Source organism: Eulemur rufifrons, chromosome 24 (assembly GCF_041146395.1).
Source record: "Eulemur rufifrons isolate Redbay chromosome 24, OSU_ERuf_1, whole genome shotgun sequence".
Taxonomy (NCBI): Eukaryota; Metazoa; Chordata; class Mammalia; order Primates; family Lemuridae; genus Eulemur; species Eulemur rufifrons.
This window is the reverse complement of record NC_091006.1, coordinates 18,815,144-18,828,230: the sequence shown is the minus strand read 5'-3', so window position 1 is coordinate 18,828,230 and position 13,087 is coordinate 18,815,144. Positions and strand designations below refer to the sequence as shown.

Sequence of the window (13,087 nt, the reverse complement as noted above, 5' to 3'; positions counted from 1 at the left end):
TCCCTCCCTTTCTCACTCCCTCTGTCCTGTCTCTGTTTCTGCGTCTCACTGTCTCTGTCTCCTCACTGTCTCTCTCGGGGAGCATCTTTCTGCCCCATTACCCCCCTCCCCCCACTCCCTTACTCCTCCTCCCCCTGTGCATGTCGAACACCCGCGGGGGTCCCGGGGTTGCCCTGGCGACAACCGGGTCAGGTCACCGGGCTACCATGGAGACGGTCAGGGCCGCCCACAGCCCAAGATCGCAGGAACGTAATCACCCTGCGCATGCGTGAACGGAGGTAACCGGCCGACTACATCTCCCAGAAAGCACTGGTTCGAGCCTCTGCCTCTCTCCATTTTGCGTCCGGAAGGTAGCAGAGGGAGGGCCCCCCCTCCAAGCAAGGGGTTGCCACGGAGACGGGGGCGAGGGGGGGAAACTGACGGCATCCTAGTGAGGGTCGTGATTGGTGCAGAACCCTGCTAATCCAGGGAAAACCCGTAGAGAATTGAGGAAAACGTGGTGGGGGGCATGCGCGGTCTGGAAGGCGGTACTGCCGTCCGTTGCCTTCGAGGAGCTTGCGCACGTCGACGGGGGCCGGACGCCTGGATTCGAGGCGGGGAGCATGGAAAGAGGCAGCAGGCACTGGGAACTAATCATTGCGACCACCGCTACCCCCAGGGGACGGGAGGAGGCGGGGTAGAAACGAAGGCTAGGGTGGGGGAAGGGTAAGGAGGTGCTAGAGCTGGTACGCGGAGCGTCCTGGGAGACGTAGTCCATCCTGGGAGGCAGAAGTCGGCGAGCGCGCATGCCCAACAGCGCGGAGCGGCAAGCTGAGCGCGGAGGTGAGGGCGGGGGAGGCCTCTCGACCGGGAATGCTCGGGTGGGGAATGGGGCGGTGGCTGCGGAGACCGGGAGCGCAGGTCAGGGATCCTGGCAATCCCTACAGGCTGGTACTGCGCTGTCGCGCAAGGCTCATCAATCACCACTCGTTGCCACGACAACAGGCTTTGAGAGCTCCGGCCCCCGGTTGCCATGGCGGCACACCCTGGAGCGGAAGTTACCCGCCTAGACCTCTGGGAAGTGTATTTCGGGAACCTTCACGGCGACTCGCGGGCTTGGTGACCCAAGTTTCTCCCAGGATTTCAGGTTGACATGGAACCGTGAGGAGTGGAGGTTTGGCCTACGGGATCAGGCGGCCTTCGAAATTGGTTCCACCAATGGGGGGATGACTGTGCGGTACCATCTCCTTAATAAACGCCGATTCCTTCTCAAAGCCCAGGCTGCAGATGGGGAAACAGGTTCACAGAAGCACAGCGACCTGAAAATGGACAGAATCAGGATCTCGGCCCTTTCTTGCAGGCTCCTGTTCAAACGGTGGCGTGTGTGGGGGAGGGGGTCTCTGCAGCCCCTTCAGAAGTTCCCTCGTCACTTCCCAGCCCCACCTAAATCATGGAGCTGAGGAATTGGGCCATTGCGTGGTGTGATAAATTGGGATCAGAGATGGGACTGAGTAGGAAGAAGGTGCTGCCTGAGGGCTGGACCAGCGAGTGGCTTTGCACCAGTTATGAGGGGAGACCAGGTGGGTGAAGCAAGGCTGCCCTCTGGAACCAGGATGGAAGGAGTATGATGGTGGGGCCCCAGTGAGCGGAGAAATCTAAGACTGGGTTGATAGGAGAGTGGATGATGAAGTGAGGAGCTGGCGTCAGGCAGGGGGGTGGCAGTGGGGCTAATGCACAGGGCTTAGATGGCATAGATGCCATCCATTTGGTAAAGGGATCGTCATAGGGCAGGGATGAGGTTGCATGTGTAGAAGACAGGCAGGATTTAGGGAAGAGAGGAAGTGTCTTCTAGGCCTAAGAAACAACCTATGAGGCCGGGTATGGTGGCTCGTGCTTGTAATTCTAGCACTGAGAGGTTAAGGCAGGAGGATCACTTGAGGTCATGAGTTCTGAGACCAGCCTGAGGAAGAGCAAGACCCTGTCTCTACAAAAATAGAAAAATTAGCTGGGTGTGGTGGTGCGTGCCTATAGTCCCAGCTACTTGGGAGGCTGAGGCAGGAGGGTTGCTTGAACACAGGAGTTCGCTGTTCCAGTGAGCTATGATGATGCCATTGCACTCTAGCCCTGGTGACAGAGTGAAACTCTGTCTCAAAAAAAGAAGAAAAGAAAAAGACAAAAAAGAAACAGCCTGTGTTGGGAGCAAGAGGGCTACCAGAGACTTCATACAGGCCTACCTAGAGAGGAGGCCAGGGACATAGGTGGTTCAGTGGGGGCTTCCAGCCCCATGAGTCCCTGGGGTATGACCTGACTCTCTGAGCCTCAGTTTCCTCATCTGCTCTCCACATGGGGTAGGTCTGAGGTTTGACCAACACAGCATATAGTAGGTACTCAATAAACATTCACTGTCCCTGTCTACTCTTATTGCAGCAGCCTCATCCCATTCCTTTTCTAGGGGCAGACGGTGGCCTCAGAAACGTGACCTGGTACTCCCAATGAGGCCTGCTGTGCTGGGATCCCCAGGCACCACACCCCCAGAAGATGAGGGGCCTGTCATGGTGAAGCTGGAGGACTCTGAGGAGGAGGGTGAAGCTGCCCCATGGGACCTGGGCCCCGAGGCTGCACGCCTGCGCTTCCGGTGCTTTCACTATGAGGAAGCAATAGAACCCCAAGAGGCCTTAGCCCAGCTCCGAGAGCTATGTCGCCAGTGGCTTCAGCCGGAAGTGCACTCCAAGGAGCAGATGCTGGAGCTGCTGGTCCTGGAGCAGTTCCTGGGTTCACTGCCCCCTGAGATCCAGGCCCATGTGCAGAGACAGCGGCCAGACAGCCCCGAGGAGGCTGCTGCCCTGGTAGACAGGCTGCGCCGGGAGCTGGGCGGGCCTCGGAGATGGGTGAGTCAGTGGCCCTGAGTGGAGGGTCAGGACTGGCACATCGTCCAGCTCTGCCTCACCCTGGGGGTGCTGTGCTTGGCCAGAAATGCATCTTCCCTCGTGGTACAGAAGTGGCCACCTGCCACAGGGCAGACTAGTTCCAAGGCCAGCCTTGCCAGCCCATTCCTGCATTACCTAGAGTCACGTGGACACAAGGGCTGCAAGGTAGAGTGAGACAGGGAGGTTAATGGGCAGCCCAGGGTGTCAGCAGCAGGAGAGGGACTTCAGGTGGTCCCTTTGCTCCTTGCTCAGGGCTCAGGGGAAATAGGTCCTTGGAAGACCTAGTCAGTAGTTGTTTACCAGGCAGAACCCTGGGGTCCTGCAATGGGATGGGTGCCTGTGAACCCCAGCTTGTGTCCAGCCCCCCTCTCTGCTTGAGCCTCTGATGGTGGGGACACCTCCCCAGGTCACAGTCCAGGTGCAAGGCCAAGAGGTCCTATCAGAGAAGATGGAGCCCTCCAGCTTCCAGTCTCTACCTCAAAGTGAACCTCAAACTCCAGAGCCTGGGCCAGAGACGCCCCCTGGGACCATGCAGGGATCACCACTGCTGAGCCTTCAGGTGAAAGAGGAGCCAGAGGTTACAGAGAACCCAGGTGAGGACAAACAGGCTGGGCAGGGCTGGGGGGCCTGCTCTGAGTAGTCTGAAGTCTGCTGGGCCAGGCTTCTGCTAGATGGGAATGGTTTACATGTGCCAGCAGCCCCCACGTGCCACCCAGTTGGGTCTCCCCTGCAGCCTAGCCAGTGTGGTCACTATTCCTTGCACACCAAGCCTGACTGCCACAGCCCTGTTTCCATGACTCTCCCCTAGCATGGAGCAGACTGTTGGAATTTCCTTATGTAGAGGCATTCACTCCCTGAGAAGATCCACTGGAGGATGTATCCACTGGTCTTTGGGGAACAGACAACAGGCTGCAGTATAGATGGGTACTACTGAAGGAAGACCCCACAGTGTTGGGGATATGCCCACCCATTCACGTGCCAGTCATGGCACCTAAATCAGCTGCCCATATTCTGCCATTCCTATGTGGACCCTTGTACAGCCACCCCTACTGGTCATCCTGTCCCAGGGTTCGTGTAGGGCCACAGGGGCACAGACCCAAGCCCACCTCATTCCACTGCAGCTCAACCCCTGGCCTGCCAGTGTACTCTGCTCGACCCAACTCCCAAGCTAGGCCCTAAGCTGGCCTGTGCTGCTCTCCCCAGCCCCAACCCCATACCCAGGACTCCCCCATACCTGGATGCTAGCACCTGGCACACCACTGAGAAGGGCAGCAGGGTGGCAACTCCCTCAGGCTGCCTGACCCAACCCTTCCTCTCTAGAGCCCCTGGATTTTGGGCCTCTAGCTGCCAGCCAGGAGGCTGCACCCATCCTCCTGCCTGAGGAGGCCCAGGTGAGCCCTGCACAGGCTGTGCCTGCCTCCCTGCCCCAGGAGCTTCAGTGGGTGGGGGTTGAGTAGGTCCCTCCCTGAGCCCAGCCAGGCACAGGAGCAGTGACCACTGTGGTTTCAGGGCTGTGGGACAGCGTTGGACCAGGCGTTTACCCACAGCAAGACTGGGCCTGAATGGCCCTCATGGAGGCAGCACCCTGGGGCCATGTGGCATGAGGAAACTGGGGGCATCTTCTCCCCAGGTAAGTGAGATGGGGCTTGGTGGAGCAGACCCTCTGCATGGACAGCACTACCCCTGCCAACCCAGCTTCTGGCCCTACCCAGGCAGCCCTCTTCCCTTAGTATCCCCAAGCTCCCCTGTTCCCTAGACCATCCCCTACAGTGCTCAGCATGCTTGAGCATCTCCTGCTTTCCAAACCCAAGCCCACCACTCACCCCACAGCCCCTCTAGCTTTTGCTCCCCACCAAAGTAAAACCTGACAGTGGGGCCTATGTTCCCCACACCCACATTCTCTACCAGTCCGGCATCTTGGATGGCCCCCAGACTCTGGGCTTGCATCCTGCTGGCCGGGCATTGGAACAGGGAGGGTCAGGACCTGCAAGGACAGCAGGTTAGTATACAGGGTGGGTGGGCAGGAGGGACCTTAATACAAGATAGGGATCGGGCAGGGACAGACCAGGATCCTGTCCAGTCACCCAGACGTCACCGGCCAAGGCCCGCTGACATCTACCTCTCAGCCACTGCCCTGGTCTACCATCATCCAAGCTCCCTCACACCCCTCATCTTTTGTTCCTCCCTGTTCCCCAGACCCAGGGTCTCCTCTTTCTTGGTTTACTCCCTTGTTTTGGTGGAGCCTCCTGTGAGTTCTAGTGTGGGAAGTAAAATGCTGAGATGTCACATATCTGAAACACATTTGTCTAACTCTCAACATTAGATTGAAGTTTGCCCAGAAAAATTGTTTTGACACAGAGTCTCGCTCTGTGACCTGGGCTAGACTGCAGTGGTGTCATTATAGCTCACTGCAACCTCAAGCTCCTGGGCTCAAGCAGTCTTCCTACCTCAGCCATCTGAGTGGCTGGGACTACAGGTGCACACCCACTGAATATGTTTTTTTTTAGAGACAGGGTCTCATTCTTACTCAGGCTGGTCTCAAACCCCTGACCCCTCAAGTGATTCCCCTGCCTTGGCCTCCCAAAGAGCTAGGATTACAGGTGTGAGCCACCACACCCAGCCAAGAATTCTTTTTATTAACTCAATCACAGACCTTTTTTTTTTTTTATCAGTGTTGTTGGTGAGCCCTTTCAATTTGAAATTCACATCTCTCAGTTGTGGGAAATTGTCTTGAAATGTTTCTTGGATTTTCTTCCCCTCCATTGCTCTATTCTCTGTTTTGGGATACCTGTTACTTGGCTGTTGCCCTCCAGGACAGATCCTCTCGTGTTCTTATCTTTTCATTCCAATTTTCCATCCCTTTGTCCTTCTGCTCTGTTTTCCAGGAAATGTTTCTACTTGTGTCTTTCAGACCTTCTGTTGAGATTTTCATTTCTGCTAGCGTATTTTTAATTTCCAAAAGTGTTTTCATTCTCTGATTGTTCATCTATCTTTCTTTTTTTTTTTTTTTTTTTTTTGAGACCGATTCTCCTCACTCTGTTGCCCTGAGCAGAGTGCCATGGCATTGGCCTAGCCCACAGCAACCTCAAACTCCTGGGCTCAAGCAATCCTCCTGCCTAAGCCCCCCAAGTAGCTTGGACTTGGGAGCGTGCATCATGATGCCCGACTTATTTTTTTCTATTTTTATTAGAGATGGGGTCTTGTTCTTGCTTAGGCTGGTCTCAAACTCCTGAGCTCAAGGAATCCTCCTGCTTCAGCCTCCCAGAGTGCTAGGATTACAGGCGTGAGCCATCTCACCTGGCCTGATTGTTCATCTTTAAAGCTGCTGTTCTTTCACTTTTAATACCTTTCCTTATTTCTCTGAGGACAACAATAACTTTTTTTAAAATTTTTTAATTTTCTTCCCCCAGTGTGATCTCTGTTCCCTACCAGTTGTTGGTTTATGTGTAAGACAGGGGTCCACAAATCTGCCTGGCAGCTCTGAGTAGGTGGGTGAGGGTCTTATTCACCGTGACAACACTAACCAGCACTGGGAAGGACGGGGGGAAGCCCATTCCCCAAGGAGATCCACTTGGGGAACGTGAATGGGTGGCTGGAGTATGAATGGATGCCACTGAAGGATCCATGGGGCAATATGGCTGTGCCATTTGGGGGCATTCCCCACTGTGAGCATCTTCAGGTCCTTCCTCTGAGTCCCACAAAAAGGAACTTTAAGCTTCCTGCCAGCATCCTGTGAGAGAGGCTGATGTCTCAGCACCAAGTGTGATTGTTTACTTAATTTCTCTGACTTTCTCAGTACAGTCTCCCACCTTCAACACGGCCTTCTGCTAGGATGGGAGAAGAAATCCAGAAATCAGAGCCACAGCAGTGCACGCTGTTGGCTCAGAATTCTGTGCAGACAGAGCCCAGAGCAGCAGTCCTGCCCAGCATCTCCTTCTCAAACTGCCTTTCCTTGCCTGGGTGGTGTCCTGCACCTTCACCTGCAAGGCCAGAAGTACCTGGTACCTCCAACTCCCAAGTTTTTAGAATCTTCTTTGAAGTAAAATTCTACCTCCTCTTTGTAGCCAGAGACGTCTTTTTAATGTTTTTGTCATGAGGATATTTTAAATAGCTAATACATTCACGTTAGAAAATTCAAAATGCACAAGACAGTGTAACAGTGGAATGCCCCTCCCCTGCCTGTGCCATGAAATCCTACCCTCCAACAGCCAACATTACCAGTTTTATGTCTTTCCAGAAAGATTCTGTACATAGAGAAGCAAACACGTATACAGATGCATGCTCATTTCCCTTCTTTGAAACTCATGTTCCAGGCCAGATGTGGTGGCTCACGCCTGTAATTCTAGCACGCTGGGCGGCTGAGGAGGGAGGATCTCTTGAACTCAGGAGTTTGGGACCAACCTGAGCAAGAGTGAGACACCATCTCTGCTGAAAATAGTAAAAATTAGCTGAGTGTGGTGGTGCACACCTGTAAGTCCCAGCTACTTAGGAGGCTGAGGCAAGAGGATCGCTTGAGCCTGTGGCACTCTAGCCCGGGCAACTGAGTGAGACTGGGTCTCAAACAAAGAAAAAAAAAAAACACATGTTCCAGCCTGAGCAAGAGTGAGACCCTGTCTCTACTAAAAATAGAAAAATTAGCCAGGCATTGTGCCGCCAGCCTGTAGTCCCAGCTACTCAGGAGGCTGAGGCAAGAGGATCACTTCAGCCCAGGAGTTGGAGGTTGCAGTGAGCTACAATGATGCCACTGCCCTCTACCCAGGGCAACAGAGTAAGACTGTCTCAAAAAAAAAAAAAAAAAAAAAATGTGGATACTTAATCTCCACCCTATTCCACACCTGACATTTTTCTTGCATCTTCCCATTTTTGATACACAGCAGTGAGGGCCTAGGTCTTTGGGATGGCTGCTTAGAGCCCCATTCTGGCTTACTGTGGACACACCACTGTTCATCGATCCAGGTTCCTACTGACATTCTTTTGGGTTGTTCCTCAGTGATGCACTGAGAATTCTTTTAACATGGGTCATTTAGCACAAGGAGGACACAGCTGTTGAAGAAATACCTAAAAGTGGAATTACTGGGTCAAAGTGCAGGACATTTGCTGTTTTGATGGATTTTGCCACACTGGTTTCCCATTTATGCTTACCAGCAATGCATAGGAACACTTGGGTCCCTGCAGTGACGGTGTGGAAAATGGCAGATGAATTCAGCCCTAATGTGGATTTTTCTTACTAGGAGGAAACTAAGCATATTTTATGGGATTTAAGCATTAGTTACATTTCCTTTCCTGTTTCACATCCTTTGCCCTTGCATCTGTCAGGTTATTGGTCTTTGTTTTTAATTTATTGGAGTTCTTAGAAGGTTAATTAACTCTTTGCCTCTGGAGAGTCTTTCAGTTTGTCATTTGCCTTTTGACTCTGAGGTGGTTTTTGCTGGTTTCCTTTGATGCATTCTAATATATCTGACTTTTCTTTGGCAACTTATGGATTTTCTGTCACCCACTAAAGCCCTCACTACTCTCTCAGTCTTCTTTTTTGTTTTTTTTTTTTTTTTGAGACAGAGTCTCACTCTGTTGCCCTGGCTAGAGTGAGTGCCGTGGCGTCAGCCTAGCTCATAGCAACCTCAAACTCCTGGGCTCAAGCGATCCTCCTGTCTCAGCCTCCCAAGTAGCTGGGACTACAGGCATGCGCCACCATGCCCGGCTAATTTTTTCTATATATATATTTTAGCTGTCCATATAATTTCTTTCTATTTTTAGTAGAGATGGGGGTCTCGCTCTTGCTCAGGCTGGTCTCGAACTCCTGAGCTCAAACGATCCGCCCACCTCGGCCTCCCAGAGTGCTAGGATTACAGGCGTGAGCCACCGCGCCTGGCCACAGTCTTCTTGATTTAACCTCCTACAGGTTTCCTCTCTCACCAAGCGCTGCCTCTCAGTTGCAGTTGCTGACGCCTCCTCCCTCACCCAGCCTCTAATGCTAGAATGCTCATGGTGTGGCTAGGACCCACTTCTCTCCTCTGTAGACACCCACCCTTGTTGATCACAGGCAGGCCCAGGGCTCCATTTGCCATGTATATGCCCTAGAGCCCTTGCTTGCACTTCCCAGCAGCCTGAATGAAATATCTGTTCATCAAATGCCCTACAGACATCTCAAGCAAGGCACATCTGAAGCCCAGAACAAAGTCCCGGAGCTTACATTCCCTGTCCTTACCAATCCCTTTCTGTTAGCTCCACCTCCAGCCTCCCTCAGGCTCACCCACTTCTTTGCATTGCGGAGACCATCATTCCCCACTATTGCCCTAGAGCTCTTCCAGAAAGGGGTGATTTTTTCTAACTTATGTAAGACCCAGAGCACTTTTTCTTTTCTTTTTTTTTTTTTTTTTTTTTTGGTTTTTTAGTATCCCCTAAAATCCATATGCTGGTAGAGAGTTTTTTCTCACACAGCCCAGTCTTCCTCTTTATGCGAGGCTCTGCCCCATTGTCACCTCCTCAGGGAAGCCTGCACAGATAGAATCCCTCTCCCTGCTCCTGTCACCTCTCTCTGCCTCATTGGTCAGTTTCCATGTCCCTAGGGCTGAAGTGGGTCTCGGCGCAGTGGATACTCTGTCATGAATGAGTGGGTCCCCTTTTGTACACAGGGTTTGTGCTCCAGATGAACAGCGTCTCCACAGGCCCAGGTACTGTAAGCCCTCCCCTTCACGTTTCCTGGGACATTGGCATGGCAGGCCTCTCAGGTCGGACACAGTCACCCTCTCACGAAGGTGGCTTTGTGCATGCACTCCTGCTCCCCAGCGACCAGAGCACTGAACAGGACCCCATGGACGAGGATTCCTGCCGGAGTGTGGGGCCCACACTGGTCACCAGCACCGCCCGTTGGCGCAGCCCCAGGGGCCGAAACCGGGGCCGGGGCCGCCCCACCACAGGGGCAGGGGCAGTTCGGGGCGGCCGTTGTGACGTGTGTGGCAAGGTGTTCAGCCAACGCAGCAACCTGCTGCGACACCAGAAGATCCACACGGGTGAGCGACCATTTGTGTGCAGTGAGTGCGGCCGCAGCTTCAGCCGCAGCTCACACCTGCTACGCCACCAGCTCACGCACACTGAGGAGCGGCCTTTTGTGTGCAGCGACTGTGGCCAGGGCTTTGTGCGCAGCGCGCGCCTGGAGGAGCACCGGCGTGTGCACACAGGTGAGCAGCCCTTTCGTTGCTCAGAGTGCGGCCAGAGCTTCAGGCAGCGTTCCAACCTGCTGCAGCACCAGCGTATCCACGGAGACCCGCCGCCGGGCCCCGGCTCTGTGCTCCCCGCCCTTTCTGGCGCACCGGAGCCTCCAGGTCCCTTTCCGTGCAGCGAGTGCTGCGAGAGCTTCACACGGCGTGCTGTGCTGCTGGAGCATCAGGCGGTGCACACAGGCGACAAGTCCTTTGGCTGCGTGGAGTGCGGCGAGCGCTTTGGCCGCCGCTCGGTGCTGCTGCAGCACCGGCGCGTGCACAGCGGCGAACGGCCCTTCGCCTGCGCCGAGTGCGGCCAGAGCTTTCGGCAGCGCTCCAACCTCACGCAGCACCGGCGCATCCACACGGGCGAGCGGCCCTTCGCCTGCGCGGAGTGCGGCAAGGCCTTCCGTCAGCGGCCCACACTCACGCAGCACCTGCGCGTGCACACAGGCGAGAAGCCCTTTGCGTGCCCCGAGTGCGGCCAGCGCTTCAGCCAGCGCCTCAAGCTCACGCGCCATCAGAGGACACACACGGGCGAGAAGCCCTATCATTGCGGTGAGTGCGGCCTGGGCTTCACGCAGGTATCGCGGCTCACGGAGCACCAGCGCATCCACACGGGCGAACGGCCCTTTGCCTGCCCTGAGTGCGGCCAGAGCTTCCGGCAGCACGCCAACCTCACCCAGCACCGGCGTATCCACACAGGCGAGCGGCCCTATGCATGCCCCGAGTGTGGCAAGGCCTTCCGCCAGCGGCCCACACTCACCCAGCACCTGCGCACCCACCGGCGAGAGAAGCCCTTTGCCTGCCAGGACTGCGGCCGCCGCTTCCACCAGAGCACCAAGCTCATCCAGCACCAGCGCATGCACAGTGCCGAGTAGTTCTAGCCAGCACACACTGCGTCCACCTTGGTCAGAACACCTGCCTTACAGGGTTTTTGGGAGGCCATTGATTGCATAGGTACAAGCAGGCCCGGTCAGGGCCTGGTCCCCAGTAGGTGCTCAATAAACAGTAGATGGAAAACTGGGTCTCCACCCACACGGTCCCTGTCCACCCACTCTATCCACTGTGCTGTACTGGGGTGTTCCCTCTGCACCCAAGTGGTTCCTGTGAGGGCCATGTCACTGCCCCAACATCCCCTCATCCCCGCAGAGGTGGCTTCTGGCAGCACCTGCTCCCATGTGTTGCACGGTCCTTGTACCATGTCTCTGGCTTACACTGAAGTAATAGCCCAGCAACAGGTAGGGCAGAGCAGCCCTGGGCAGCCCAGCTTCAGCTCTCTCTGGGCAGCACACCTCAGTTTCCCAAATCCAGAAAGGAGGAAGTGTTCTCTGTGAGCATCTGCCAGGAGACCGCATGTGCATAGCATGGTGCCATGTCTGATCATCAGTCAGGGTCCAGTCAAGAGACAGAGCCATAGCAGGTATTTTAACAGCGCTTCTAGGTAGGTGTTAGGTGATTGACGGGTGACTGAAAAGGGTAAGTCAAGCTGTCATGGACGTGGGAAAGGTGAGAACTGCAAGGAGCAGCTAGACTCCCCAGGGCTAGAGGAACAAAGGGAAGCATAGGAACTTAGACTCCAATGAGTTTCTCATGGAGCTGAAACTCAGGGCCTTGAGGATGGGGTTGCTGCCAGGCTGGTCCTGGGGTCTCTTACCTGGCAGGGAAGCCCTGTGGGTCTGGGACCCAGAGCTCTAAGGATGGGATACTGTAGCTGGTGCTGAGGTCACTGGGCTCAAAGGAAGGTGCCTCAGGGGTCTAGGATGAGACTCCTGAGGAGGGTGTGCTGGTATGGGTGTCTCTGAGGGGCACAAAGAGTCTGATTCTGGGAGGTTATATAAAAACTGCTGCTCCTGGAACGACCTTCTGCCCTAGTCCTTTCTCCCTTCCCAACCCCATTTCCACTCTGTCCCTAACAGAGCTGCATGTGAAGAGGAGTGCATTTATGAAATCTCTGCCCTGCACATTGATGCCCAGATGACAGGTCTGGAGCCCAGCCCTTATTGGGCGACATCCCACAGGATCCTCCCTTGACACTGAGGCCACCACCTGGGGCCTCTGAGGGGTTGGGAGAACACTCAGTCCCCAGGGGGATTACCAGCCTGTTAAGCCACCAAGTTTTCCACCTTGCTCCAAGTCAGCACTGACAAAACCACCTTTTCCACCCCCAGCTCAGCTATCCAATCACCCTATCAGCACCCTACCCCTCCTTGCAATGGTCGTAAGTGGCCAAGGATTTCTCTCCATCAACAGGAGTAGCTGCTGGAGAGTTGGTACTTGGGGCTCTCAGCACTCTGATAGCTGGGAACCCAGGAACCCACTTGGACCTTCCAGGTCCCAGGTTTGAGTGGCACTGTGCCTGGCCTGTGATGCCTGTGACCTGCACAGCCCCTCCTGTCATGTCTGTCCCCAGGACTATGGGCCAAGCCAACTCCCAGGAGAGGACCTGGACTGGCCAGACTCTCCCCAGCTAACTAAGATCATCGGATGCAGCAGAAGTAGCAAACTGGCACCTTGTGAGCCAAATCTTGTCTGCAGGTGTCTTTGTAAAATTCTTGTACACCTAGGAAACCATTTCCTAGGTTGAAAGACTGGAAGGTTTTACCTGGAAATTCAGATTTTCCAAGACTTTCCTCTTCCCACATGTTTAGAACCAACAGGTGCTGAGGGTGTAGAAGCCTGCAGATGGAACCCCAGCCAGTCTGGAATGGCCTGTGCACAGCCCCAGGAGGGCTCCCCAACATTGAGTGGTCTCCATAAGGAGTGCATTCAGCAGCAAGTCACAGGAAACACAGCTGACAGTAGCTTGTGTGAAAGTGGACAGATGCTGCCAGCACAAGCTTGGCATACTGTAGACTTCAGGGCAGCATTTCCAGGACCCTGCGCCATTGCCTTTTTTGACATGGCCATCTTCTATTTCCATCCCATTGACCAAGCCCTTGACATAGCCCTGCACCCATCCTAGTGGGTTCCTTGAGTGAG

General features: G+C 54.7%; 1 protein-coding gene across 2 annotated transcripts; it reads left to right on the top strand.

The window, feature by feature from the left end:
- The first annotated feature begins 419 nt into the window (after window positions 1-419).
- MZF1 (myeloid zinc finger 1) lies at window positions 420-11,406 on the top strand. 2 transcript variants are annotated; one of them, XM_069456864.1, is made up of 6 exons: window positions 420-822; window positions 2,432-2,867; window positions 3,313-3,499; window positions 4,227-4,297; window positions 4,416-4,536; window positions 9,789-11,406. In XM_069456864.1, the coding sequence occupies exons 2-6, from the start codon at window positions 2,472-2,474 to the stop codon at window positions 11,063-11,065; spliced, it is 2,052 nt and encodes a 683-aa protein (XP_069312965.1). In that variant the 5' UTR covers window positions 420-822; window positions 2,432-2,471; the 3' UTR covers window positions 11,066-11,406. The 2 variants fall into 2 exon arrangements, with proteins under 2 accessions (XP_069312965.1, XP_069312964.1); XM_069456863.1 differs by having other exon boundaries at window positions 9,539-11,406.
- Window positions 11,407-13,087: the final 1,681 nt, after the last annotated feature.